Here is a 26787-nt window from a genome sequence, read left to right on the forward strand (position 1 = left end):
ACAGCAAAATAGGAGAGAAAATATGTAGTACACAGCCTATAGAATGTAGCCATGAGAAAAACACCAAAGGAATTTGATGATGTATATATACCTGGAATAGTATAGGTCTCTTCAAGGACTGTGTATCCCTGGTCAGTGTGCCTAGGTGTAGATGTTGCATTCTCCACATCTGGATGAGGTGGTAAGCTCTCCACCAACGTGGATTCCTGGACACTCCCATATCCGTCAGTACCATTTTCTGTTCCGGAAGGAGGTGATGATGTGAATTCCACTGGTTCTTCAACAGGTATCTCTGTGAAAGGAGTTACTGCTTCCTCAATATGACCAACTGCCTGTAGGTTCTCTGAAATGTCTTTGTCACTAACAGATCCAGTGCCTGGGACAAGAGGCTTTAACAGTGTTGGCATGGTGACTGTGGATAGAATTACTGTTTGGATCTTATCAGAGGACGGGACTGCTGCAGTCATCTCTTCTTTGTCATCTTCCAATCTTCTGGATGTTGTCGAGCCCTCATATGATGCTTCACTCTCAGGGAGTAATGTGCTCTCAAAGGCATTCTCAAGATCAACTTGTGAGGGGGTCCCAAAATGATTGAAATCTGGCTTGGACTCTACTACTGAGGGTTCTGATGTGCCATCAATGTCTAGTACCTCATCTGTTTCTGCTTTAGTTGAGGCAAATGTGCTAATTCTAGTAAAGTTCAGGGTCTTGGTTATGTCTTCAGGTTTGGAAGTAAAGGTTGATACATCTGTATGCTCTGGTAAGTGTGTAGTTGTTGACAACATATCATCTGAATCAAATGAAATCTCTTTTGCGTTTGGAATCTCTTTTGTAGATGCTACAACTTCTTCTGTTGTTTCTAAGTTTTGTGTGGATGTCTCATTTTCAGATGTGGATGTGGAAAGTAAGGGAACAGACTTTGTTCCAAAATCTTTTTCTTCTATCAGGATTTCAGAAGGCTGGGATGTAACTGTCATTTCTGATAGTGTAGTTGGGCTTAATGTGGGCACTGACCTTACAGCTGAGAAAATTGTAGCAGTCTCTTCAGATAGTGACACAAATGAATCTGAAAGCGTGGTAGAGAAATCTCTGTGGGCTGTGGACTCTTTGGGAGACACAGTAGTTGAATCTATGCTTGAAATTTCAGTGGATAAATCATCACCAGAGCTTTCCTCTGTTGATGATGGTAATGGACGTATTGTCTTCCATGTGCTTGTCTCTGGTCTTACTTCTGTTGTTAAACCTATTTTGGACTCTACAAAGGGTTTAGTTGCACCATCATATACTTCATCAGTCTTTGATATAGGAGTAACTGCAGTAAATTCATACTGAATAGAACTCTCCCCTTCAAAACCTGGACTAGCTGTTTTTGACTTATCTTGAATAGATACTACAGATGTTGCTTCTATTTCCTTTACAGTGTATGCTGTTTCAGACACAAAAGGTGGTGATGAGGTGGTATCCATAGCATCCTGAGTATGTATTGCTGTGGCACCCAAGGATAAAATACCTGTCTGAGCTTTATCATATGCTGGGATGGTTGTCGTCACCTCTGTTTTGTTGCTTTCTGAACTGCTAGATCTTGTGGAACCTTCAGATTCAGACAGAGTAGTCATTTCCAGCACACTATCATATGATGGTGATTGAGTGCTGTGTTCAGCAGTGTCATGTAATCCTTCTCCACTTCCATCAGTGAAATCTGTTGTCAGAACCAGCATGGTGGAATGCTGCGTAGGGGACTTACTGGATAACATAAGGGTAGATGTTTGGTCTGAGGTGCCTGATCTCTCAGAGCTCATGCTGCTGTGAGGGACTGATGAGCTTGGGACTGAGGTTTCACTCTCAGGTAGTGAAGTATTTTCAAAGAACTCTACACTCTCAAAGGATGAGTTGGTCTCAATACCACTAAAAACAGGTTTGGATTCTACTAGGAGTGGTTCTGAGGCAACATCATTGTCCACTGTTACATCCATGTCTGACCCTGTAGATGCACTTATGGTACGTTCAGTAAATGCATGTGGTTTTGCAACTGTAGATGTGTCCATCTGTTTGGGTGTATGTGTAATTGGTGATAACTTAGAATCAGTTGAACTTTCCTCTATTAGTATGCCTTTTGTAGTCTGCAAAGTCTCTGTTGTGGTTTTGAAATACTGAGAAGATATTTCTTTTTGAGATATGGACACAGGCACTTCTGGAGTTGTCATTAATAAAACTCGTGCACGAGTATCTGTAGAAGCCTCAGATTGAACTGTAATTCTAGACAGAACAGATGCTGTGGGTGCTGAGAGTGCATCTGCACCAAGATCAGTTTTGTCAGATGGTGACACTAATGACTCTGATAATGGGGTGGAAAAATATTTAGGAGATATTGTTGTTGATTCATGGCCCAAAATTTCAACAGAACCATCGCCTGAGATTTCATCTCCAGATGATAATAACGGGCTTGCTGTCTTCCATGTGGTTGTATCAAAGGTTGGCCTCTCTGAGCCTCCTGTGTTTATATCTGCTGTTACTTTAGCTGTCTCCTGAACTGTTTTTGTTGATGACATGTCAGTTACTATGTGTTTAAGAGTTGTTTGTTCAATGAACTCATATCTTGTGGCAGTTTCATTGTCACTCTCCTTTTGAGATAAAAACTCACTTGTCTGTATTTCAGGCTGCAGGGTTGTTCTAGCTGTGCCATTATAGTCTAATACCTCAGTGGTCACTGTATTAAATTCACTCTGAGTAGAGCTCTCTACATCAGAAGTACTGCCTGTTTCCGAGTCATCAAAAACATGTCCAACTGTTGATGTTTCTGTGTCCACTGAAGTTTTTGCCAACTCAATCATTGTTGGAGTCTTAATATACTCTCTGGTAGTGTCTGTCTTAAAAGTAACAGTAGCATCTGAGCCTACTCCTGTGTGGGCAAATGTAGTACTTGTGGGATGTGAAATTGCTTGGTAAGAGCTGGAGGTCTCAGCGGGCTGAGGAAAAGTTCCATACTCATGTGTTACAGATAACGTGTCAGTTGATAGTGTTTTTGTTGAAGAGTGTGAAACAACAGCTGACGGAATACTTGTGGCAGATGACAACATGGAGACTTTGTGAGGTGTAGATATAGAAATGAGTACATCTTGGTCAGGGCCTTCACTAGAGCCTTCCACTGCTAAGGATGGATTAAATGATGTTGATGGCATTGATGACTTAGAAAAAGTTTCTTCTGAGGCTGTTGGTGATAACATGTCCTTTGTGGTTCCAAAAGCTGGAGCAGACTCTGTCATCAAAGTTCTATCAGTCTTGAATGTTGACTGTGTGGTACTGGAGCCACCATGTGCTGTAGAAGAACTCAAATGTGAATGCTCTGTGGTTGATTGACTAGGTTTAGTACTTTTATAGCTGTGGTGAGTTGTAGTTAAAGAAGGATGAGTGGTGGTAAAGATGGATCGATGTGTAATTTGGGGACTAGGACGTGAGGTGGTATGACTAGGTAAGGATGTGCTGATACTGGAATGAGTGGTGACAACCGTGTGAGGTAAAGTGCTAAACCTTATATGTGAGGTTGTCTGTATGGAATGTGTGGAACTTTGAGTGGAATATGGTGTTGTTTGAGCAGAATATGAAGAAGTAGACAACTCTGGAATTGTGGCCTTTGAAGGAGCAACTGTTTGAGTATGTTCATGTGGAACAGTAAATTTCTCATGGAGATCTTTCATAGAAAATGTGGGTTTTGTTTCTGTCTCTAATTTTGTCAAGCTGCTTGACAGAGAGCTTGGCCCAGAAGCCATTTCTTTAACAGGCAGCACTTCTGTTGTTAACTGATATGGCACACGCAATTCTGGCTTTGAAAATAAAATGCTGTCTGTCCCAGATCCTTCAGGTTCTTCTGGCGTAATGTTAGAGGAGTCTGGTGTCATAGTGACTGCGTTTATACCTGCAGCTTCTTCTGTGAGGATTGTTGGGGCAAAAGGTGATGAGGGCTTCAACACTGAAACTGTGTCTGCGTCAATTATCCTGTCATCTTTGGTAAAAAGCTCTGCTTTCGTGGTATGTTCTGCCATGCTAACTGTAGCAGTTGAGAAAAGTTGATCTTCATCTTTAATATCTTCTGTGAATATGATCACAGTGCTTGTTGGTAGTCTTCTTCCATGAGGCCGCATGCTAGGTATGCTAGATACAATCTCACTACTGGAAGGGATAAGCACTGTATCTTCTTTATCTGTACTATGCTGGTAGGTGGTAGATGAAGAGCTTATTGATATCGTGGACGTATTTGTACTGATGTCATCCAGTGTGGTAAAGGTAATTGCCGTAGGTAAACTGGTGGTTAGGACGTCCTGTGTAGAAGTAGACATCTTTGAAATGTCTGATATTGGCTCAGGTGTAAACTTTGTGACACCAGGTTCCAGATCAGCTTTGGGTGTATCTTTACTGAATGCAGAACTTTGTGTAATTTCTGCCAGTGTGGAGCTTGTTGTACTACCAGTGGCAGGTTCACTTCTATCCTCTGTATAAGGTTTGTTGAGTACTTGGTCATCTGTGATTGATACCACAGCCTTTTCCACTTCAGTGTGGTCTAATGTTGGTTGCATCTGAGCTGTACTTGACAGAATGGGAGCACTTGTTACACTGTCATTTGTGAAGGCAACAACTGAGCCAGATGACACCTCTTTGGCAACTGTGTGTACAGACAAGTCTAATTTTTCTGATGTGACAACTATTGATGGCACTTTTGAGGGAGCAGCAGACTCAAGAACTGCACCAGAACCAACATCTTCGGTCCCTTCATCTTCTGTGTCACCACTACCAGGCTCTGGGGTCGAAGTCATATATTTCTCCTCAACTAGACTTGAGGGAGACATTGATGAAGTAAATTCAGACTTGAGCAATACAGAATGAGTAGAAAGTTCAGCACTTGAATGATCCATTGTTGTTTTTTTGTCACTAGTTTCTGCCTCATCAGTTACAGAAAATTCTGTGCTAGCTTCAGTTGTTGGTTTTTCGGATGTCCATTCAGCAGACCCTTCTGTATCTAAGCTTCCTGATCCTTCCATATCAGTTTGTAATGTTGAAGGCACAATAGTGCTCATTCTTTTAAAGTGGGAGTCTGAAGTTTGAGCTGTGCTCGACAGAGAAGGGGTAGTACCTGAAGATGTTTTTGAGATTCCCTTAGCAGATGTTTCATCACCTTTTATGGGTGGGCTGGTGAAAGTGTATAATTCTCTGTGACTAAGTTCTGTTATAACAGATTCTGTTGAATGTGAATATAAACCGCTGCTGGTTATGGTGTCTTCCTTCCTAACACCTGACATCGTAACATCTATGACAGAAGTTGGTGATACAGTTGTAGATGTGTATTCGCTATACTTTGGAACAGAGGTCATGGAAGTCTTTGAACTTTGAGTTGAGGTTGGAAAAATCGATGATACCTGTTTAGTATTTAAGTGTGCTGGCAAATCTGTTCCCTTAGCTTCTGTAACAGCTTCTGATTTAACTTCTGATTTATCTTCTGCTGTGGGACCTTGAAAAGGAGGAGTTGACTCAACCCCAACACTGGATAATCCATCACCTGATCCGCCATCTTCAGCTGTAGTGTCCTCTGTGTCACCACTACCAGGCTCCATAGATGAAGTCTTAATTTCCATCTGAATTGAGCTTGAAGGAATCATAGAAGTAGCTTGAGATGCCACTGGCATGGAATATGTAGCAGTTTCAACATGTGAGTAATCTAATGTGCTTTTAGGGTCACTGATTTCTGCTTCATCAGTTCTTACAGAATATTCCTCACTTGCTTCAGTTGTTGCAGTTTCTGATACCTTCTCAGCAGAGCCTTCAAGTTGGGAAGACTCTTGATCATCATCACCATCTCCAGACACTTCCATATCAGTGCTGAGAGACTGCACTGTTGTGCTTATTCTCTGTAAGGGATAAACTGGTGTTCCAGCAATAATCGATGGAGAAAGTTGAGTAGTTGCACTTGATGTGGCAGTTTGTGCCGTGGAGACTTCATATGTTGTTGATGTAATGATCTTAAACATGTCAGGATCCTGGTCCTCTGAGCCATCCACATTAACTGTGAAGTCAGTTACTCTACTTGTTAAAGTTGAGGTAGGAAAAACTGATGATGCCTCTTTAGAAATTGTTTGCCCTGTTGTTTCATTTCTGATATCCATCTCTGATTTTGTTGCTGACACATCTTGTGTTAATAGAGCTTGAGAGGGAGGAGCTGACTCAAGAGCACCTGCACTAGATAAATCACCAGAACCATCATCATCTTCTTCTCCAGAACCCCCTGATTCTTCTGTTGGTTGATTAATAAATGATTGGAGGGATGTCTGGCTAATAGCCGAGCTCAGGTGCAAAGTTGCTGAGCTGTCAGTGTAGTCAGATAGTGTTGCTGCCTCCTTTGTACTCTGAACAGATGATGAACTAATAAGTGACTCAGAAACTATACTTGAGATTTCAACAGTGCTTACTGTAGTTTCTAGCAGTGATTCTGTCTTACTATGGCTAGTTCTGATTGAATCTGTGGAGGTTTGCAAAGCTTCAAGCGAAGATGCTGTTGAATGTACTCTCTCTGTTGCAGGATGAGTGAACGTATGTGACTCACTTGTTTGAATAAATCCAGTTGATTCTGTTACAGTGTAGACTGGTCTTAGTAGAGTAGAGGGTGTAGAACTAAAAGAGTCAGATGTTGTGTGAATTGGTCTGACTGACACTGTTGAAGTATGACTGAGGTCAGCTGGCTTTTCTGTTATATAGCTAGGTCTGTGTGACTCAGCTGTAGTATGAAGGGTTTCAGCAGTCTCTGTTGTGGTTGGGCTAGACCTGTAAGAATCTGCTGATGTATGGCTTGAGCTTGATGCTTTTGTAGTATGGTCAGATGTAATTGACGTTGTCGTAGTAGTTAAAGTAATTTTTCCTTGAGTAACAAAGGCTGTGCTGGACAAATCAATGCCCTCCTCACCAGAAAATTCATCCTCTGTTGAAGGCAAACTTGAAGTGACAGTGGCACTTGATGGTTCTTTGACCGATGTCTTATCCAATAAGGTTGTCTCTGAATCACTAACAGACTCCCCTGTAGTATGAAACTGTCTAAAATAAACTGGTGAAGTGTGAGTGGTTTCTATTGGCCTGTATGATGAAGCTGTAGTAAGGGTTTCAGCAGTCTCTGTTGTGGTTGGGCTAGGCCTGTGAGACTCCGCTGATGTATGACTTGTGCTTGAGGCTGCTGTAGTATGGTCAGAAATAATTGTTGTTGCAGCAGTAAATGTAATTTGTCCTTGAGTTACAGAGGCTGAGCTGGGCAAATCCATGTCATTTTCACCAGAAAAGTCATCCTCTGTTGAAGACAGCATGCTTGAAGTAATACTGCTACTTACTGGTTCTTTGACTGATGTCCTCTCCAATAAGGCCCTCTCTGAATCACTAACAGATTCTACTGTACTGTGGAGTGGTTTGACTGGCACAGTTGAAGTATTGCTTAGGTCAGCTGTTTTTTCTGTCATATAGCTAGCCCTGTGTGACTCAACTGTAGTATGAAGGGTTTTAGCAGCCTCCGTTGTGGTTGGGCTAGATCTGTGAGAATCTGTTGATGTATGGCTTGAGCTTGATGCTGTTGTAGTATAGTCAGGTGTAACTGATGCTGTTGTAGTAGTTAAAGTAATTTTTCCTTGAGTAACTGTGCTGGACAATTCAATGTCCTTCTCACCAGAAAATCCATCCTCTGTTGAAGGCAGCATGCTTGAAGTAATACTGCTACTTACTGGTTCCTTGACTGATGTTCTCTCCAATAAGGCCCTCTCAGATTCTACTGTACTGTGGAGTAGTTTGACTGACACAGTTGAAGTATGGCTTAGGTCAGCTGTTTTTTCTGTCATATAGCTAGCCCTGTGTGACTCAGCTGTAGTATGAAGGGTTTTAGCAGCCTCCGTTGTGGTCGGGTTAGATCTGTGAGAATCCACTGATGTATGGCTTGAGCTTGATGCTGTTGTAGTATAGTCAGGTGTAACTGATGTTGTTGTAGTAGTTAAAGTAATTTTTCCTTGAGTAACTGTGCTGGACAATTCAATGTCCTTCTCACCAGAAAATTCATCCTCTGTAGAAGGCAGTATGCTTGAAGTGATACTGGCACTTGTTGGTTCTTTGACTGATGTTCTCTCCAATAAGACTGTCTGTGAATCACTAACAGATGGTACTGTAAAGTTGAATGGTTCTTTTGACACTGTTGAAGTATGGCTGATGTCAGTTGGTTTTTCTGTCATGTTGCTAGGCTTGTGTGACTCAGCTGTAGTATTAAGTGTTTCAGTAGTCTCTGTTGTGGTTGGGCCAGACCTGGGGGACTCTACTGTTGTATAGCTTGACATTGGTGCTGTCATATTATGGCCATACATAACTGATTTTGCTGTAGCAGTATATGTAGATGGTCTTCGAGTAACAGTGGCTGTGCTGAACAAATCAATTTCCTTCTCACCAGAAAATTCCTCCTCTGGTGAAGGTGTTAAGTGTGGAGTTTGACTGGCACTTAATGATTCTGTGACTGATGCCCTCTCCAGCAATGTCCTCTCTGAATCACTAATAGATTCCACTGTAGCATGGACTGGTTTGACTGACACGGTTGAAGCATGGCTGATGTCCATTTGCCTGTGTGACTCAGTTGCATTATGAATGGTTTCAGCTGTAGACATGGGTACTGTTAAAGTATCTCCAGATGTGACTTTTGCTGTGGCTTTTCCATCTGTAGCTGCTGTATGTGGTCTAGTAATGTCCTGTTCTGTTGTCTGTGTGCTTTCCTCTTGAGCAAAATCAATGAGTTTATCACCAGAATATTCCTCTTCTGTTGTAGAAAACAATAAACTTGAGGTGATATCTGCACTTGTTGTAGTTAAAAGTGTCTTCTCACTCTCTGCTTCTCTGTAATGATCTGTTGTTGATTTTACTGTTGTTTCATCTGTCATAGACATGGCCTGACTCAAAGTGAGGGTTTGAGTTGTGTTCATAATACCTGGAGCTGTGGTAGCTTCTTGATCTGTGCTAAGCTCATGTACAGAGGTCACAGTTAATTTTTTGACTGATGTCATATCCAGTGTTGTGCTCTCTGATTGGGGTAAAACTGTGGCATTCAGTATTGCTGCAGTGGAAGTGACTTTTTCTTGGTCTTCTGCATGAAATGAAGTAAATGCTGTCGTAGTTGTAGTAAGAGTTTCAGCTATCTGATCATCCGTGCTTTCAACCTCAGGGAACAGAAAGAGAGACCCTGGATTTGTACTTAATGTCATAACTTGGCTTACAGTTTCCCCTGTACTGAACATAGTAGAGACTGTGCCTATGGACTCCATTGTGAATGTATCAGCAGTTTTCTCATCTGTGGTGTCTGTTGAGAACATTTTTTCAGAGGCATCAATAATAGGCACTCGTGATGGCTTTGATCGCACCGATGTTGCTTCTGTGTGGTGTGTAGTAGTGTCAGTAACTTCAGGTTTGTACGATGTCATGTTAGGTTTACTTGTTGCTGTGGTGTAACTCACTGCAGAAGGCACTGTTGTAGACATGTCAGAAGTTTGGACGGCAGAGACGTCATCTGATGTCGCAAAAATAGGTGCAACAGTGGCTTCTCTTACAGCATATTCAGAAGTACCACCAGTCTGCACTGCCTCCATTGTTGCCTCCTTGGAAGTGTAGCTCCTTGCAATGTCAGAAGGAGGAAGCGTAGACATACCTAAAGCTTGATGTGAGGTATGTACAGATGATGATGGCTCCAAGGTGGGGACTCCAGTTGTTTTCACACCTGCAGTTTCTGTTCCAGTTAGTGCTGGGGTAGCTGTTGTTATAGTATGGACACTAGATGGTGCTTGCTCTGTGGTAGCACTCATAAATGTTTCTTCCATGCTGCTTTTGACAGCTGAGGGTGTAACCCTTTCAGTTGAGACTTCACTTTGTGTCTTAGCTATGGCTTTAACTGATGTTGTGGGCACCATGGATTTATCCAAAGTGGACGTTTCCTCAGAATGTACTGATGTTTTGCCGTCACCTGTTTGTAATCTATGAGTAACTGTTGTGTTGACACTTTCATCTACTGACACTGTTGAGGAGTCTTGAGTATGATCTCTAGAACCATCAGCATCAGAAAATGTAAACACTGAATCTGAGCCTGTACCTGAAACTTTATGCATCTCCTCTGTAGTTAATGTGCTTGATGGAACTGCAACAGATGTCAGTGTCTCAGTTGATTTGTCATGTAAATTTATTGTTTCAGTAAATGGAACTTTTGATAGTACTGTTGATCCTGACGCAATAGAGTCAGACCTACTCATTGGTGTGGTGTGTAATGAAGTAGACTTTGTAGAAAGGAAATCAGGTGTTTGGGCATCACCTGACCCTTCATCCTCTGACATCATAACAGTTTTGGATTCAGTAGAGTCACTTACATTTGTAACATCGGTCATCCCAGCTGAAGTGGTTGATGTCACTTTTATATCCTCTCCTGTTGTGTATGGGAATTTAGCAGGTGCAGTCTGAGATACATTAAACACAGTTGGGCCGCTACTCTCAGAGCTGCTAGTCTGATAGCTTATGTCACTCTCCTGTGCAGAGATAGTGACTGTCATATCAGAAGAGGATCCCACTGGTGTTTTTTCTGTGCTTGTTGTCAGCTCTGAATGATCTGGTATTTTACTTTCATCAAGTGTTTGATTTTCAGAAGGAATGCTGGTTAGTAATGTGGTTTCATCTAGCACAGTTTGCATGGTTGGAGAATCTGTAGAAATGGAAACATCTGCAGGTCCTTCTTTGAGAGTAGCAGTAGACACAACGTATTCTGTTGTTTTTGAAGTTACAGTAGCTGAGATGGCAGTTGGGGGAACCATTGATGCGTCACTTACACTTGTGTCCACTTGGTTAGGATCTTCAGTGGCTACTTTAGTGGCAGGGGCTGCTGTAGAAGACAGCAATGTCACATTCTGCTCTACAGAAGTGACTACAAATGTTTCTGATTCATTTAATGGCTGATGTGGTTTCAAGGAGGAGCTTCTTTCAGTTGAGGTTCCAAGTGGTGTACTTGGTACGATAGTTCCCTCATGTATGAGAGTCTCCAACTCAGGATCTGACACAAGATCTGATGGAGGAGTGGACTCTACAACTATTCCTTCTTGGCCGTAATCATAGTTTGGCTCAATTGTATTGATAAAAACAGGCACTGAGGACTTTGCATCTTGGGTTGATACAAGTGAGTCATCCTGGGTTGTATCAGAGTCTATCAGCGAGTAATCAAACTGAGATGTTGTCTCTAATTCCTTTTCTTCTAGTTGTGTTAGGTTGCGAACTAATGGTGAAGCACTCTCAAATACATCTCCTCTTGCCTCTTTTTGAACATCATACTTGGGCTCAAGGCTCACCTCTGTCTTGCCATTTATGAAACTGAGCTCAGGCTTGGTGGTGAAACCAGGAGTGGAAAAGTCACGAGTAGAATCTTCACTGCTCAAAATAGGCTCACCATCCACAGTGGAAGGTACAGGTAGATCGTTTGGTTCTGGAATAACTGGAAACTCTCCCAGTATGGAGTCAATGTCAGCTGTGAAATTAAAGTAATAAAAGAATAAAGTTACATTATATCAAATAAATTAAATCAACAATGCAACTCGTCTTCTCTTTACTTTTCTTAAGTTGGGACCACATACACATAACAACCTGACAGTAAATGCTGTAAATCCTGTAATATCAGAGCAAACAGACTGAGTGGCCACAAAGGCAGGATTAAGAGTTTATCCCCATGGGTCAGCCAGTTTGGATGAATGCTGCTTTCTTTCTCAAAGTGCTCTTCTTTGTCATTTGTCTTGGAAACAGACAAATGCTGATGCTCACTCACACAACTAAAACTGAAAGTAGTTTATTATACTGTTTTATTTTTCACATTGATTTTAAATGATTAAAGTGTATTTCATTCTTATAACACAAAAGTTAGTGTAGATGTTTGGAACTGTTGACCCATATAACTTTTATGTATTTTTTTTCAGGAGAAACTACACTATTCTTAAATGTAATTGTGATATAGGAAAATGTTAACAGAATATTTATATCAGTAAATTAACCCTTTGATGGCATATGAAGCTTTGTGATGATAATAGCATGACTATAAATAGTGATATTTAGAGCTTGGAGGTCACTCACTGCCTGGGTAGATAAGGTGTTTATTTAAGGACCTTGTTTTTATAAGGGCTAATTATTCTGACATATGGCTCACATTTTATAACTTAATCAATTCCTTATTTTAAATCTAGCCATTTTTCCCTATTTATTGCTTTTTTCACTTAATCCCTCAGCAATGTTCATGAATGCTTATAGATGATCTTCGAGGTCGTATAGACGACGACTTGCAGATTGTTTTGGTATGCGAATCATATGTTAAAGCATTCTTGAGTTAGCTTGTCATACCGCAAATTGGGTGCTAAGAGTTGGAGTTATTTACAATTATTTTATTGCAAATTAAACTAAAAATGTATTATGTATTATGTATCTATTTATAATGGTTGTTTTAGTGCTTGTATTTCTTGAGCATTTTTTCTAATGCCGTGACCTCATTAGAATATCTCAAAAACTCTCAACGTCATAACAATCTTGATTTAATCTATAGGTTTCTCACATGAAAAATAAACCCACATGTAATAAAACATTCTTCCAATACTGCAAGCACATGATTTACTGTCTGCAAACGGCATAGGCAATTTTTCTGTATCCCTTGAGACTATATTTGAAAACAACGCCCAATAACAAGCACATGCATGACATGAGATCTGTCCCTAAACAGCCAAGCTGATGTCAGTAGTCCTGCCCAAAAAACAAGGGAGCAGTCTCAAACATAGCAATCCACAATCTTTCTCCATCATAAAATATTTTATATAAGATATTTCACACAGCCATGCAATAACACATATATTTCACTACTCACTCTCCACACAAAGCACGATTCTACCATACAGTTTCAAAGCTGACAGTTAGGAGCATTTCCCACAAGCTAGGCTTTTGCCAGATTAGTGGCTGGGGGTTGGAACACCTGCAAGGCCAGAGGTTACAGATAAAGGCACCTGTTTCAGGCAACACAGTCTGGGAAGACAGAATTTAGTTTCCTCCTCCCCTCTGTCTTTTCCCCAATTACTTAGCCTCCCACCACTGAACACAGACCAAAGCCCTGTGGCCATATTATGCATCTGTTAAAACAGCCGTCAAATAACATGTCTTGCAGCAAACTCATAAGGGAGACTAGTGCAGGCAGCTGAAGACAGACACAAAAGGACTCTTGTGTTCAAATTATTACCTCAGTTACACAACATGGTCCAGTGGTAAACTTAGGAATATCATGTTTGGTTGTGATAATTATTATGAATACTGTATTACATCTCAAAAAATAAGCCAAAAACCCCACCTAATTATTGATGTTTATTGGTTGCATGTGAAGTTGATTATTGTGTTTTTCCTTAATATATATATATATATTTTGTATATATATTTTGTATATATGTTTTATGCTGTCTTGATGCAGTGAATTAAGTACTTTGCGATGAATGCCTATTTTCACAGGAAACAATAAAGAGTCTTTAATAATGTCTGCATAGTACTCTATATATTACTGTATCAAACCAGCAGCATGAACAATATAAAGCATCACTGTATTTTATAATACCAAAAAACTCTTTGCTCCCTCGTAATATGAACAGAATGCCACACAGAATGGAACACATTTTCCATGCTTCTGTGTTCTACAAGAAAAGGTCTGGCTAAGTGATCATGATGCCACCCAATTATGGCCCAACAAAAAAGTTGCCCATTATCACTCTTTCTCAGCAGCCAGGCAAAGGCTTCATCGCTGTCTCCACAGAGAGAGGCGATTTGCTCTGTAGGTGACATCAGCCTTGTTGAGGTGCCCAGTCTTCAACGTGCTAATAGGCATCTGTGTTTATTCAGGTATTGGGCCAAGATGTCTCCCTGCCAAGCCTCAAGAAACTGGGAAAGAAAGTAGAAAAAACCTATGGCGCAGAGTCCTTTCATCAAGAGGCCTGTTAACCAGACTGTATTCAATATGAAGCCAAAGACAGAGGCCATATTACCCAAGAAAAACCCAGTATTAATCTAAACAACTACAAGTGTCAAATATATTACTAAAGCCAACAGGGCTAAGAAAGTAACCTGTCCCAAAAGTAGCCTAGACTTAAACATACCTTGGAATCTATATTCCACTATTGCACATTTGGTTGTGCCATTTCTATATTTCTAGCTCTTTACAAGAACTTACAATGTTGTAATTTCAGATAGGATGGCAGATGACACGATATATGTGAATGGGAATAACTGTGGTTACCAAAGTAATAGACTGTGTTATTTAGCAATAGTAAACAAATCTGGTTTTGGCCACTAATCTCATGCCGAGAGGCTCTTGTTAACCACACCGAAAGCCAACTTAAAATTATGTCAACAGTTCCAGTGTACAAATTGGAAAAACACTTTAAATACATCTAAAACAGGCCTGATTTGACTGTGAAATTTGTACAACCAAAACAACAGTGGCCAACTCATATTTTCAGTTTTTCTTATAAAAACCAACATAGATTATGCTGTAAAATATGTAAAATAGCTTGATTATTACTGACAAATCACTCGTTTACAGCTGCTGAGGGAGGCTAGCGTATGCCAGTCTTGTCTGAACAAACAACAAGGAAGAAGAGACCTCATTTGAAAGCAGCTAAGAGGGGTTTCACGCAGAGAGTGAACAGAAGAGGGGCTTGAAAGTGCCTAGTCTACAGAACACTGTGGTTAATCTCAGTATATCCGGAACAAAGCACGCTTATAAAGAACCCACGTGGAGACATCTATTCAGAGAGCTTTTCTGTACTACACACAAAAAATACAATGAGGCCTCATTAAATCAGGTCTTTAGCACAACAGTGATTTCAACACGCTTGCCCAGATTTCATCGCAGGTCAAAGAGGACACTATTTAACTCCTAAGCGAATGACATTAAAAAACATGTTTAAATGATCTAATTTTGTCTATATTCGTAAAGTTTGCTATAAAGATATCTCCATGACTGACTAAGACAAGGAGAACTAAAGACAATTGTGTTAAAATGCTTTGCTGAAACAGTAAAACGGTAAAATAAATTACTGTACATTTCTGCTGACAGTATTCTGCTGATTTGAGAGACACTGTGTTTAAGTTGAACTTGGCAGAAAAATCTATTCAGCACCCTGGACAGCACAGACATTCTATATTTACCCTGTACTTTAAATACAATTTTCACATGTAACATTTTACATATTTTACAGCATGCGTTCAGAACACTGGTTAATTGTGCTTAGAAGTAAATCCCAAAAATCCTTCAAAGTTCCTGTATTATTAACCCTCTGGTGTTGACAAACTGTGTGAAGCCAATGGATATTAACAAATAAAGTTATGTTTTCATTAGAAAAGATTTCTAAAATCAGACTTTTTTAAAAAATTAACTTTTCAACTTTAGGGATCTGTTGAAATGAGCTCTGTTCACAGTGCTGTAGTTCAAAAGTGGCTCATTTTATCCAGGTATGCCATGAACCAATTTACCACTCTTGTTTTTTCCCTACTCTTTGGTTTTCTTTTTCCAGTCTCTATGTAATGCATCCATGTCCTGTTCCAAATTCACTCCCTGCTGCTGCCCTGATCTAGCCCCTGCTTCCATCCAACAGGATGCAAATCTTGGCCTTGCCTCTCCCCAATATCCTGCATAGTCATGCAAGGACTATACATTTTTACCCTGCCACAGAACAACTCTTTGCTCGGTCATCTTCAGGGCCCATGTTCAACCTTCACTTTACCTATAACCTGTTATCTCTATCAGTTCTAGTGCTCTCTTTATATCTGTTTTTAAAATATTAATTGATTGATTGGTTGGTTGAGAGGACAGATTGATCTAAACGTTGCAGGTTAAACTATTAATACGTAAAGACATTAAAAGTAGTTTAATACTAAACCATTTTAAAAGCTTTTGTGCAACTTGTATTGTACCACAGCTCAATGAAGCCTCTTAATAAAAAGCAAATTAATCTATCTCAGTAAAAACGCATGGAACCTGTAGTGTAACATTACCCACGAGCATGTTTGAGAGTTATTCATGGTGAGCAATTATCTTAAGAAAAATTACAGCCAGTTATAGAGAGAACCATCCAACCAAGAGACAATACTGGGTGTTATACTGCTCCCCCATTATAAATTCTGGAGAAGAATGTCACAGAATCCAAAAACGAACCAGGGAATTTGCAACACTTGCTTGAAACGAGTAGAGAACTTAGGCATTTTCATAACCAGACTTTAGAAATATTAATGCCTTTACAAACCATCTCACTGGAAGCTATTCCATAAATAATATTAACTGCATAACACCCAAACAAATCATATATTCCAAGAGAGGCATACTACATGACCACCTTCCCATTGGAAAAACTTGACCTTGATCCAATATGGCGGCTTTCAAGATGTCGGCCATGTTTCGGATAGCCAGAAATGAGGCCCCCTTACCAATTACTTGCTGGGGTATTCAGATAAAAGGGAGTCCTGTGACTTTTGAGTCATCCTGTATCATTGCTTGACATTTTAATAGATATTTAAATTTGACATAGATTTCAAACTAGAACGGAATCATTTTCAGCATCAGAATTATGCAGAACGTTGTAATAACTGGTGGAATTCCTCTTTCAGATGTCTACAGAACAGACAGCAAGCCACATTCCTGATTAATCACACACTCATTTTTTAATCTGCACTTGGAGTTTATGAAGGAACAGTATCTTCGACACAACAACTCTATAATATTCTGTCTAAGGGAGCAACATGATATCAGCTGAAACACTAATATGAAATAGGCCTTACCTGTATCTGTAACCTTCGGATTCTGTTCTTCAACATTAATGATGATTACATGGACAGACATGCCATCAGGGGACACTGTACAGTTGGTGGGACTTGTTGTAGGAGAAACAGTTGCCAGTTGCACATGCTTGGCATCAGTGTCACTGCTTGTAGCTTCTGTCTCACTGAGGGAATCTGGAGAACCAGCCGATGATTCCTCTAATATTACTGCACTTGTAGATTCATCAGATGTTCTTTCACTGACTACAGCTGTCGTTAGCCTGACTGGCATGGAATCTGTGGATACTGTTGATGTGGTCACATCAGAAGGAGGTGTAGTGCTTATAGTTTCTTGACTGACAATTATGTCTGATGGCTTGGTATCTATTGAGGGCAAAGAGCTGTCATCCACAGAGCTGATGGATGACTTTACCTCTTCTGCACCTGGGGTGGACACATCAGTTTCTGAATCAGGAACCGTGTCACACACGACAGTTGTGAATGTGACTGTGGCTTCCGTAGTTACATCTGTGGTATCAAGTCCGGGAACTTCAGCCTCTGGTATTTCAGTAGGAATGGATGGTGGACCTGCCATAACCCCAGTACCTCCTTCTTTCTCATCTACATCATAGTCAGCTAATATAGTAATTGGAGTTCCCTCTGTTGGGGTTATCTCTGTTCCTGTGGCCTTGTGTACTTCTGCTGTGCCTGGAAAACCTCCATCATCTGTTTCCATGGTTCTTCTGGAACTGCTTTCAGAGATCAAGTGTACTGGCATTTGTGGCGAACTGTGGAGACCACTCTGCTTGGTGGTTGGTTCAGTTCTTGAGGACACGTATGTGCTAATCATATGGGAACTCGTCTCTGCTGTTGGTTTTGTAGCTCCTGTGGTTTCATCCGTACTGGACATTGGATCACCTTCAGCATCTGGAGATCCACTTATCATCTTTGTGGCATCTAAGATGTATGGGGTTGTCGGCATCTCTTCTGGATTAGACACAGAATATGCTGTGATCTTCTCCACTACAGATTCCTCTGTTTTTCCCACTGCAAACATAGGCTCTGTGCTTGGAGAGGCAGGAAGAGGAACATCCGGTGGAATCGTACTTACTTTAATTAGGCTGAGGTCTTCTGATTCTTCGTATGGAGTCTCAGTGACAGTAGGATCCGCAGTAGAAACTATGCGGACTACATCCCCTCGAGCTTGTGCTTCAGACTCTGTAATTTTAGGGTCAAATTCATTAATGTTGAATTCTGTCATCAGTGAATCATCTTTTTCAAAATCCACTGTCACAGCTGCTACATCTGGGTTAGTCTGTGACTCAGTTCTGCTTGGAGCCTGTGTAACACTTGGTGGGGCCATGCTAGTGGAAAACATGGAAGGAGGTTCTGTTGGGGCCTGGTTCTCTGAGTCGTCTTTGGACATTAGGTCTTCTTCAGGCGTGGTCTGTGTGTCAGTGGATTCTCTTGTCTCCATGGAGGTTGTCTGGGCTGTGGTTGAAGAGGCTGAAGTGGGTGAAGTTGTGGAAACACCATGGATTGTAACGCCTACCCAACTTGACTGGTTGAATAAATGACCTGCAGGTAGACAAGGAAACATCGTCTCACACACTGTAAACATCTTCAAATAAAAATTGTAGTGCAGTTGACCAAACCTTTTAACTGATATTGGGTAAGGTATCCATACAGCACATCCCTCTGCAAATTTGCCTCAGTCACTGAGATGTTTCCTGATGTCTTATACTGAAGAGAATCCTTCTATATGTGCCCTCTATGTAGGGAAGCACTGATTTATTGTAACATATTAAGGGTCAAAATGAAAAATATGTCTGTGAAGTTCTTCTGTGGTCTATACATTTATAAATCCATTATCGGGCAAATTTGTCTAAGTGATTGAAATACTATAATCAATGTATCCTTTTTTGTGTGGACTCTTCTCTCCAAGGCTTCACCACTGCTGGACACAATACATTTATTTTATATTTAATTTTGTACAGTCCTCAGTGAGATTGGTGGACAGAGAATAGTCCACCAAACAGCGTCCTGGGGGCACCGCTCTATGTCCACCTATGAAGGACTAGAGGATGACCAACGAAAACATTTGATTTTACATTTTCAAAGTGGAACAACAAGGTCGGTGTGTCTAAAAAGTGGACAGTGAGGGACACAGTGCTTAAAAACTCCAGCAGCACTGCTGTGTCTGATCCACTTAACGCAAACTAACACATCACCACCATGTCAGTGTCACTGCAGCATTGAGAATGATCCACCACCCATATGGTACCTGCTCTGTGGGGGTCATGCAGGATCCTGAATCAAACTAAAAAACTTAAATATATGGATGTTTTGCTAACCATTCATCTAGGAATATGCACCAGGATTATATATATTTTACCTTATTTACGGATAAAGTGTTCTGCAGTATAATGTAGTATATATTTTCTTAACATGTTGGGGTAATTAACTCCACTGCCGAGCTGTTTCATTATCTTATTGTGTCTCAAAAATAAATTCCTTTCACTACCATAATATAATACTGCCTGCCATTCAAATACTCCCTACAAGTATCTCAACACTTGTATACAGATGGATGCTGGAGGGCCTTATGAATCCTTTTATTTGTATTAAGCACCCAAAATCCCTTAAACCTTCATTTCTCACTAAAACACAGTGAGGAGTGACAGCTTCAAAACTATTCCTCTCTAATGCGACATGAACTGCAGCCAAGACTCCAGCTGTTCTGCATTAGACGCATGCCCTCCCTCTCCCTCTCCAGCTATCTCTGATGTAAGGTGTGAGGCACTATTTTCCTTTGCAGAAAAGCAGACTGTGGTCTGCTCCAGTCAATGAGTGACTATTTATTCTTTCTTTAAATGATTGGGACTCTTGTTTCAGATAGGTTACTGTGAGGAAAAGGAGAACTCAGTGCACCCATTTCTTTAGTTCAATGGGCAGAACCCATGACTGAATAAACCTTTAAAGACATGATTTATGAGACTGTATTTATGACGGCTAAATCTCTTTTTATAGACTGCTATCAAACACCTCAGACAGAATTCTCATAGCACACTATAAAATATTAAGCTGCAATATTAACATTTCATAAAGGTAAATATGATGATAACCATTAACAACCAATATATATTATGCAACTTGTACCTGAAAAGCACTTCAAACCAAATGGACTCCTGAGAGGTCTAAGTGACCTAAAATAGACCAAACAAACAAGGAGGTCACAGCGTCCTGTTTGGGGTGACCCCTGGGGTCCTATACTTATCACAGCAGGCTGTCATTCTGGATGAGCGCCCTGCCTGGCAGGAGGCGAGTTATCTAAATTAGCCTCAGTTGAAAAGATAGAGTCCTTCCCTGGTCAGAGGTCAGCGGAGCCACAGATTCTGGAGCCCCAATGGTCGCTCGCTACGTTATTCACATGTCTGTTCTGATAAGCATGAGTGCAGATGACAAAAAGGTAGGCGGGTCTGATGACGGAAATGAGAGGTAAATGGAAAAGAAAAGAGGGAACACAGCAGATAACACCTAAGCACTTTCTCACGCTGAAGATGGAGCCTCGGGGCGTCCCACAAAAAGTCACGTCAAAGGGGGTTTTGTGTTGTCCTGCAGATTTGTAAGAAGAAATAATTCATGACGCAGATGATAATCCCATAAGGGATGTTATCCTGGTTGGATTAAATGAGCTTAAAGGAATGAATGGAAAATAAATGTAAGTAAATATGTGGAAAAGGGAAACGTGTTGTGTCTACTATTATTTAACACTCAAATATAAAGGGTTTGGAATAATGCTGAAATAGTGTTCTTCAAAAGTAACTTGTCATCAAAGAGAAGAATCATTTATGCATTTAGACGGTTGTTTATTGTTTATGGTTCTAAACAGAACCCCAGGTCGTATTGGTGCTTTGTAAATACAATCATTTAAAATCTCTATGCTTTAGTAAATAACAAACAAAATGCTCTATCTCTATGCTTTAGTAAATATCAAAAGTTCCTACATAAGTCTAGACTCTGAGACAGACGTCTGGAGACAAAAAAAATGGGGTAGGGTCTTCCTTTGTGTGGATGTGATTTACATTTTAAAAGGGTTTTACACTTGTAAATCTCATTAACACCTTTTTAATAAACAGCCATTGAAATGTTCATTAGAGAACTGAAAGGCTTTCTTCTGTGGCACTGCTATGAGAACCTCCTTTTTTACTAGCTGTTTTTTTAAGTGTATAGAGTGTGAGCAGAAGTTAGAAATATGATTGAACTTTCCCAACCAAGCCCAAGTTGGTTTCCCAGGAAACGGGCGGCAACCCAAAGTGAAATGGAGTGAGGTCAGCGGACCGCCGCTCCACAGACTATTAAGACTCGTGTAAACTTTTCCAGTGCACCCCGGCTCAAGCTGAAGAGAACTCTCCCTCATTTAACAAACAATGGCAACCATTTCGAGCACAAATAAAATGAGCTTAGATGTACACACAGTTTAAGCTTCTGCTTGGATTTACTGCAAGTGATGTGGGAAAGGAGTTTTATGGACGCAGGGAAGCACGAGCAAACTCCTGTGTCCATGTGTATGTGTGTCTACATGTGTTGCATGGGTGGGGGACTAGATTACGCACACTGCAAGAAATGACATCAAGGAGCTGGAGGTCTGACTAAAGACTTGTCCTTTCTTTCCCCAAAATCCCCCCAGGTATCTATCAGCAGCATTCACGCATGCTTTCAGAACATATTTCATAAAACGAAGCTCCATTATTTCCCATTATGTTTAAAGATATAAGTCTAATTAAGATTCCTACTCTAGCTAATGGATGATCCTTTTAAACAGTTCAGACAAGCATGTCAAATTGAGTTCATTCTGGGCCAAAGCTCTGCAGAGATTAACGTCTTTTCTCTCCTAATGCTGCTCTGGAAATTGGAGTGCAGACATACACAATTTTTGCACATTTGAACTACAAACGGGTTTAAAAAATTTCATGAACAAACCCAAGAAATGCTTTGGCAAACTGGTATCATGCCAAAAACGTTTGGACCAATGTCGTTGTCATGTTTTTGGGTCATGAAAGCACGAAATGCACCCGCTGCCACTACAACACTCTGTATGTTGGAGGGGTAAGGTTTGGGACAATGCCTAGTTTAATGTTTAGGGTTAGGGTTAATTCAAGGTGTAAACTGAAAATTTACATTTGCTTTTAACAGTAGTGTAGGCTCATTCATTACACACTATGTCTTTTGATTTAAGGCAACCACTATAATCTTATTTCAAAGTGGTGCATTATTACTGCTGTCAGTGTTCTGAATTCAAAGCAGAGGGCACCTTCCCAAAGGGGAATTCCCAATTAAAAGGCTGTTTTCTATGTTTTCCAGTTGTGGTTAGTTCAGACTGAGCTTCAGTCAAGCACTGTAACACTTTAACAGACTTTCCAAGTAAGGCTTTCTCTTTGGGTTTGTCCAGTTAAAAGTAGGAAATGTGAGCAACACTTGTAACAACACTCTGGATTCAGCTCAATAAGGCCTAGCTAATCAAGTGTGTCGGCAAGAATACTAACCGTTTTAACCTCTGGATTAAATTTCAATAAACCTAAGATAATCCTGTTAAAACATGCAATAGGCATAATATAGATACAAGCATAGATCACTCTACTGATGCTAAAAAAATCTGAAACTGAAGGCTTGCAACATTTTCCTTGTGTAAACTTAAGTGACTTATAGAGGGGTGTGTTTGACATTGTATTTGATTCAGCCTATGCTGGAGAGCATATAAACATAACTATAAACAGACTAGTCTTTTATAGAGTTCATATAAATATTTTGGATCTGTGTAAACGCTGTAACTGAAAAACACTCTGTAAAACATATGGATTTTTTATTTTTTTTACCTTTGAAACAGTAGGCTCCCAGCTTCATATTGGGTTCAGGAAAGCCCGTCTGGTTTTGGTAGCGATACATGGTTCGGACCCCGAGCAAACCTCTACCGCACTGCATTCTGGGTATAGAGACCGGGTGGCGGGCACTTCCATCAGAGAGCCAGCCATAGTCGCAGCGATCCAGACCTTTTCTCCAGGCAGAATGCAGCTGACCAGGGGAGGCTAGTACTGCATTACTTTTCTCACACTCAACTTTGGCCTCCTCAAATGTCATCTTGTGAGTAGTAGGGGCATAGAACACCTCACCTGTGTGTGCATACATAAAATTTACCATAATATATCCAGACACATCCAGCATGTGGCAGTGTTATGTTTACTCTTTTCCAATTAGAAAGTTTAATAACTTTCAATCAAGTTATTTAGCAATAAAATTACCGTCCTACTTTTTATAATCAATGCTGTGCAACCACAGACTGCCAATTAATTAATATCAGTTACTGCATAGGATCTCATACATTTTGTAATAGAATATTAACAAATGCAATCTACTTCTAGGCATCGCAGCGGTAAAAAAGCCTATTCACAATCAGTTCCCCATCTTAAAAAAATGATCCAATCACACACTCCCAATGCAAAGAGATTATTCTATTATAAACAAAATGTTTTGACAGAACATTTAACATTCTCCATATGGGAACTTGCGGTGAATTAAATGTAAAAAGAAAATCACAGTAGAGGGTGTGCATGTTTTCGCTTAGACTTGGGCGTAACTGTTAAAAGTTATAACAGAAGTTTCCATAGTATCTGAGTAATTTATAGCTGTGAACAAGGAACATTCTCAAATCCTCTTTCATTAAGGCAAATTAACAACCACAACATTCAATTGGGCATGTCAGGAAGTGACGCCATTTTGAACACGCTATAAATTTGGAAACACTCGTCTCTCTCAATATTTTGCAGAGCACAATAAAGCGGTAATAATACACCTGTAATAAAAAATCAATACTGGGATATTTGATGGGTGGAGTCTACTGACATGTCATTACAAGACATGTTCCTCTTGCCATGTGTTTGGGATGTCAAAAATCATACAAATATTCCTCGTCCAATTCTGAACATTATTGAAGTTCTTGATCCCCAACACTGAAATACAGAACATTTTTTGCTGGTGTAACTGTGATGACTGTGGTTTAAAACCACACTAAATGTGTTAGCAGTGTGCCAAAAAACAACAAATTAACCACTTTGGCTCCTCTTGAAGTATCAGCACTTGTGCCAGATGCAATAATGTTTATTATCACATACTTCTTGGTATTCAACTGACTTTTAAATAAGTCCAAACTCCATTGTTTCCAAGGTCGTCCCTAACTAGAACTCTTGTCCAAAGGGTTCACCATAAAAAGGTGACTAGGTGACTCGAAGAGTGGTAAAGTTCTGAGTATTGTATTTTCCACAGGAAAAAGTAATGTACATGGAACCTTTTCTCTTGCACAGTTACCTTCCAGCTTGTCTGCGTAGCAGTACACATCATAGGTCTCAGTCAGCTTTCGAATGCCATATGAGCGGACGCCAGGTTTTCCAGGCATATTCCCAGAGCAGCCAAACCTTGGTGTAGTGATGGGGTATCTACAAATCCAGAAAAAAAAACTATTGTGGCTCAACATTCAAAGACTGAATTGCTCATTTTGGAGACCCATAAAAGGTGTTAAAAAATCTTTAAAGTTTATCATAGTTTATGCATCATTACACCATTACTATAAACTTGTAAAAGATCAACTCATTCAAAGCAGGTTTTCACATTCTGGAGAAGTTTGCTGAATCAGAAATGTTCTGAATGGTGGTCATAGGAACCAGACAGCCAAAGATTTTAATGGCTCTAATTGCTACCACAGAGGTCTTTAAACATGTGGCAAACACTCTTATCCAGAACAGGCTAGTGTTTTACTTTGTTTGATGAACTCATGACAAAAAAGACATATTCAGGGCACTTTAATGCAAAATATGAACAAAATATAAACCAGTTGTATGTGATTCACCGCTATTTTACAGTACTCAACACTGTATTAAAAGCTGGCATTTGTGTTGAGACATTGTAACCCCTGGCAAATATTTTTTGACTTGGCTCATTTTCTACAGTGAGTACTGCATATTGAAAAGATCCAGTTTACACCTCACTAATTAAGGAAAGCAGTTAAAATACTTTTTTAAAACGTGTCCTCCATTTTTTAATAACTGATTTTGTGTGAATGTGAAATAGAGCCACAACAAGAGCAACTACATAATGTAAAGTATTTATAGCAGTTACCAATGTTGTTTTGAATCATGTTAAAGCTGTTTTTGAAGGCACCAAAATGAACATCAATAGCTGTGGAAAAACAAGTGCACTCTAACCTTACTGTCATATCTGCTATCCAGCCAGCATCACACTGGTCAAAACCATCTTCAAAGGCAGCCTTCAGCTGCCCTGCTGTAGCTATTGTAGCTCCAACACTTCTGCAGGCCTCCACAGCTTCATTGTAGTTCAAGGTGTATCTACTGGCCTTGGCTCGGTAATGAAAAACAACACCTGAATACAAAAAGAAGCAGTGGATAAGGTGACAAAGATGCTTCAACAAGCAACTAATTTCACTGAATTATAGACGGACAGTTTATCAATATTTATACACAAACAATCATTTATCAAAGATGGTTTCTCCACAGATTTGTATCTAAAGCCAGATGTTGAAAAGTAAACAGGAATTTAACCACAGTGTAAAAAAAAATTACTGTGGGTCACTTATAAACAAATTAATAAAACTGTGAGTGTCGAATCGTAACAATAACATTGACACGTGGGTGAAGGGACATTCCGTCCTCCCTAATGGTGGCTTTCTAATGCACAGTAACTAAATGAGTAATGGCTCCAATTAAAATGGCGAGGTCTTTGCAGAGGGATGGGAGGTGCCGTATTTTGAGGGCCAAAGCTTTCCAAACCCAACCCTTTGCATCCTTTCTCATGGCCCAAGCATAAATCAGTTCTTTAGATGGGGAACGGTCTCAGAGGAGACACCACAGCAAGTTCAAGAGAAGATATTTGGAGTGTGCTGGAGAGCATTTTGCAGTTAAATGATGTTAAAGAAATGTTGAGTTTTGGACTGTGGGAAAAGAAGACTAAGGCTTAAAGAGACCTTCATTTATGTCACTTATCAAATATTAGAGATCACAAGGTATATTCGACATTATGAGACTGTTTCCTCTTACCATCACTCAAAAGAAACCCAAGTTTCATCATTTCACCATTTCAAACCACCATGAATGACTCTGTTAACTCGCCAGTGATCTGATTATGCAGAAACGTAGAGAAAATAGACAGAAAACAAAAGCAATACTTTTTTTTAAATATATATTACCATTGACATTCAGTTTGACAGTGTCTTGAGTGTCCTCAATCCCATACAGGACCTCACAGCGGTAAGTTCCAGCATCACTGGCTCGCAGTTTCACCAATGTCAAAGAGGCGTCCCCAATGTCTTCTGGATGACTTGGCACGGACACTCTGTTCCTGTATCCCTGCCCAATTTTAATGACGCCGTTCTGAGTTACAAGCACCGTGTATTCTATATTACCATCCATCTTGGTCCATTTGATGCGTAGATGATCAGCTGCTGATGTGGAAGCATTGTTGGGTGCTACAGTGGGCAGTTTAGAGAAGTAGCACGGCAGGACCACCTTCCCCGAAAGAGAGCCACTAACTGGTCTCATCACCGTCAGAGAGCTAGTGACTAGAAAGAGACAAAAATATACAATATTTTCTGAATATACATTACAATTTTAATCTGCATTTGAATCATCTCTATAGCCAGGGCAAAGCTATCATGGAAGAACCCTTGTGGTCATTTTCCTAAGATTACATTCTTTGATTCAAAATGTATTGTGAACAGCAGGGAAATGCAGAGCCTACAAGCAATATCCGAAGCTGAAAAGAGATAAACAAAAGGCCTAGTTGTCCTTGTTAAAACAAGCTGGCTAAAAAGCAACAGAGAATCCCAGTGGGAAGTAACAGCTGTGGTGAAAAGCTGATAAGAGGCCAATTTTC

The 26787-nt window shown here is 40.2% G+C and overlaps 2 protein-coding genes across 2 annotated transcripts in view; both read right to left on the bottom strand.

Annotated features, from left to right (window-relative positions):
- The window catches only part of LOC136676694 (brevican core protein-like), a 38395-nt gene that overhangs the window by 10926 nt on the left and 682 nt on the right, over window positions 1-26787 (bottom strand). The window contains exons 2-5 of the mRNA XM_066653873.1: window positions 26102-26473; window positions 25104-25278; window positions 24211-24338; window positions 22725-23018 (exon numbers count right to left, since the gene is read on the bottom strand). Of these exons, the coding sequence (XP_066509970.1) occupies window positions 22725-23018; window positions 24211-24338; window positions 25104-25278; window positions 26102-26473 (969 nt within the window). The remainder of the gene's footprint in view (window positions 1-22724; window positions 23019-24210; window positions 24339-25103; window positions 25279-26101; window positions 26474-26787) is intronic.
- Window positions 112-18325, bottom strand: LOC136676519 (serine-rich adhesin for platelets-like). The gene is made up of 3 exons (XM_066653608.1): window positions 16870-18325; window positions 233-11548; window positions 112-128 (listed from the first exon to the last, which is right to left on the bottom strand). The coding sequence occupies exons 1-3, from the start codon at window positions 18323-18325 to the stop codon at window positions 112-114; spliced, it is 12789 nt and encodes a 4262-aa protein (XP_066509705.1).

Source organism: Hoplias malabaricus, chromosome X2, assembly GCF_029633855.1.
Source record: "Hoplias malabaricus isolate fHopMal1 chromosome X2, fHopMal1.hap1, whole genome shotgun sequence".
Taxonomy (NCBI): domain Eukaryota; kingdom Metazoa; phylum Chordata; class Actinopteri; order Characiformes; family Erythrinidae; genus Hoplias; species Hoplias malabaricus.

Bases quoted from the DNA above. Each gene is read 5' to 3' on its own strand.
- LOC136676519 (XM_066653608.1), bottom strand. From the start codon at position 18,325: ATGGAGACAAGAGAATCCACTGACACACAGACCACGCCTGAAGAAGAC. The intron at 11,549-16,869 runs GTAAGGCCTATT...TTAATTTCACAG, and splicing joins TCCGAAGGTTACAGATACAG to CTGACATTGACTCCATACTG.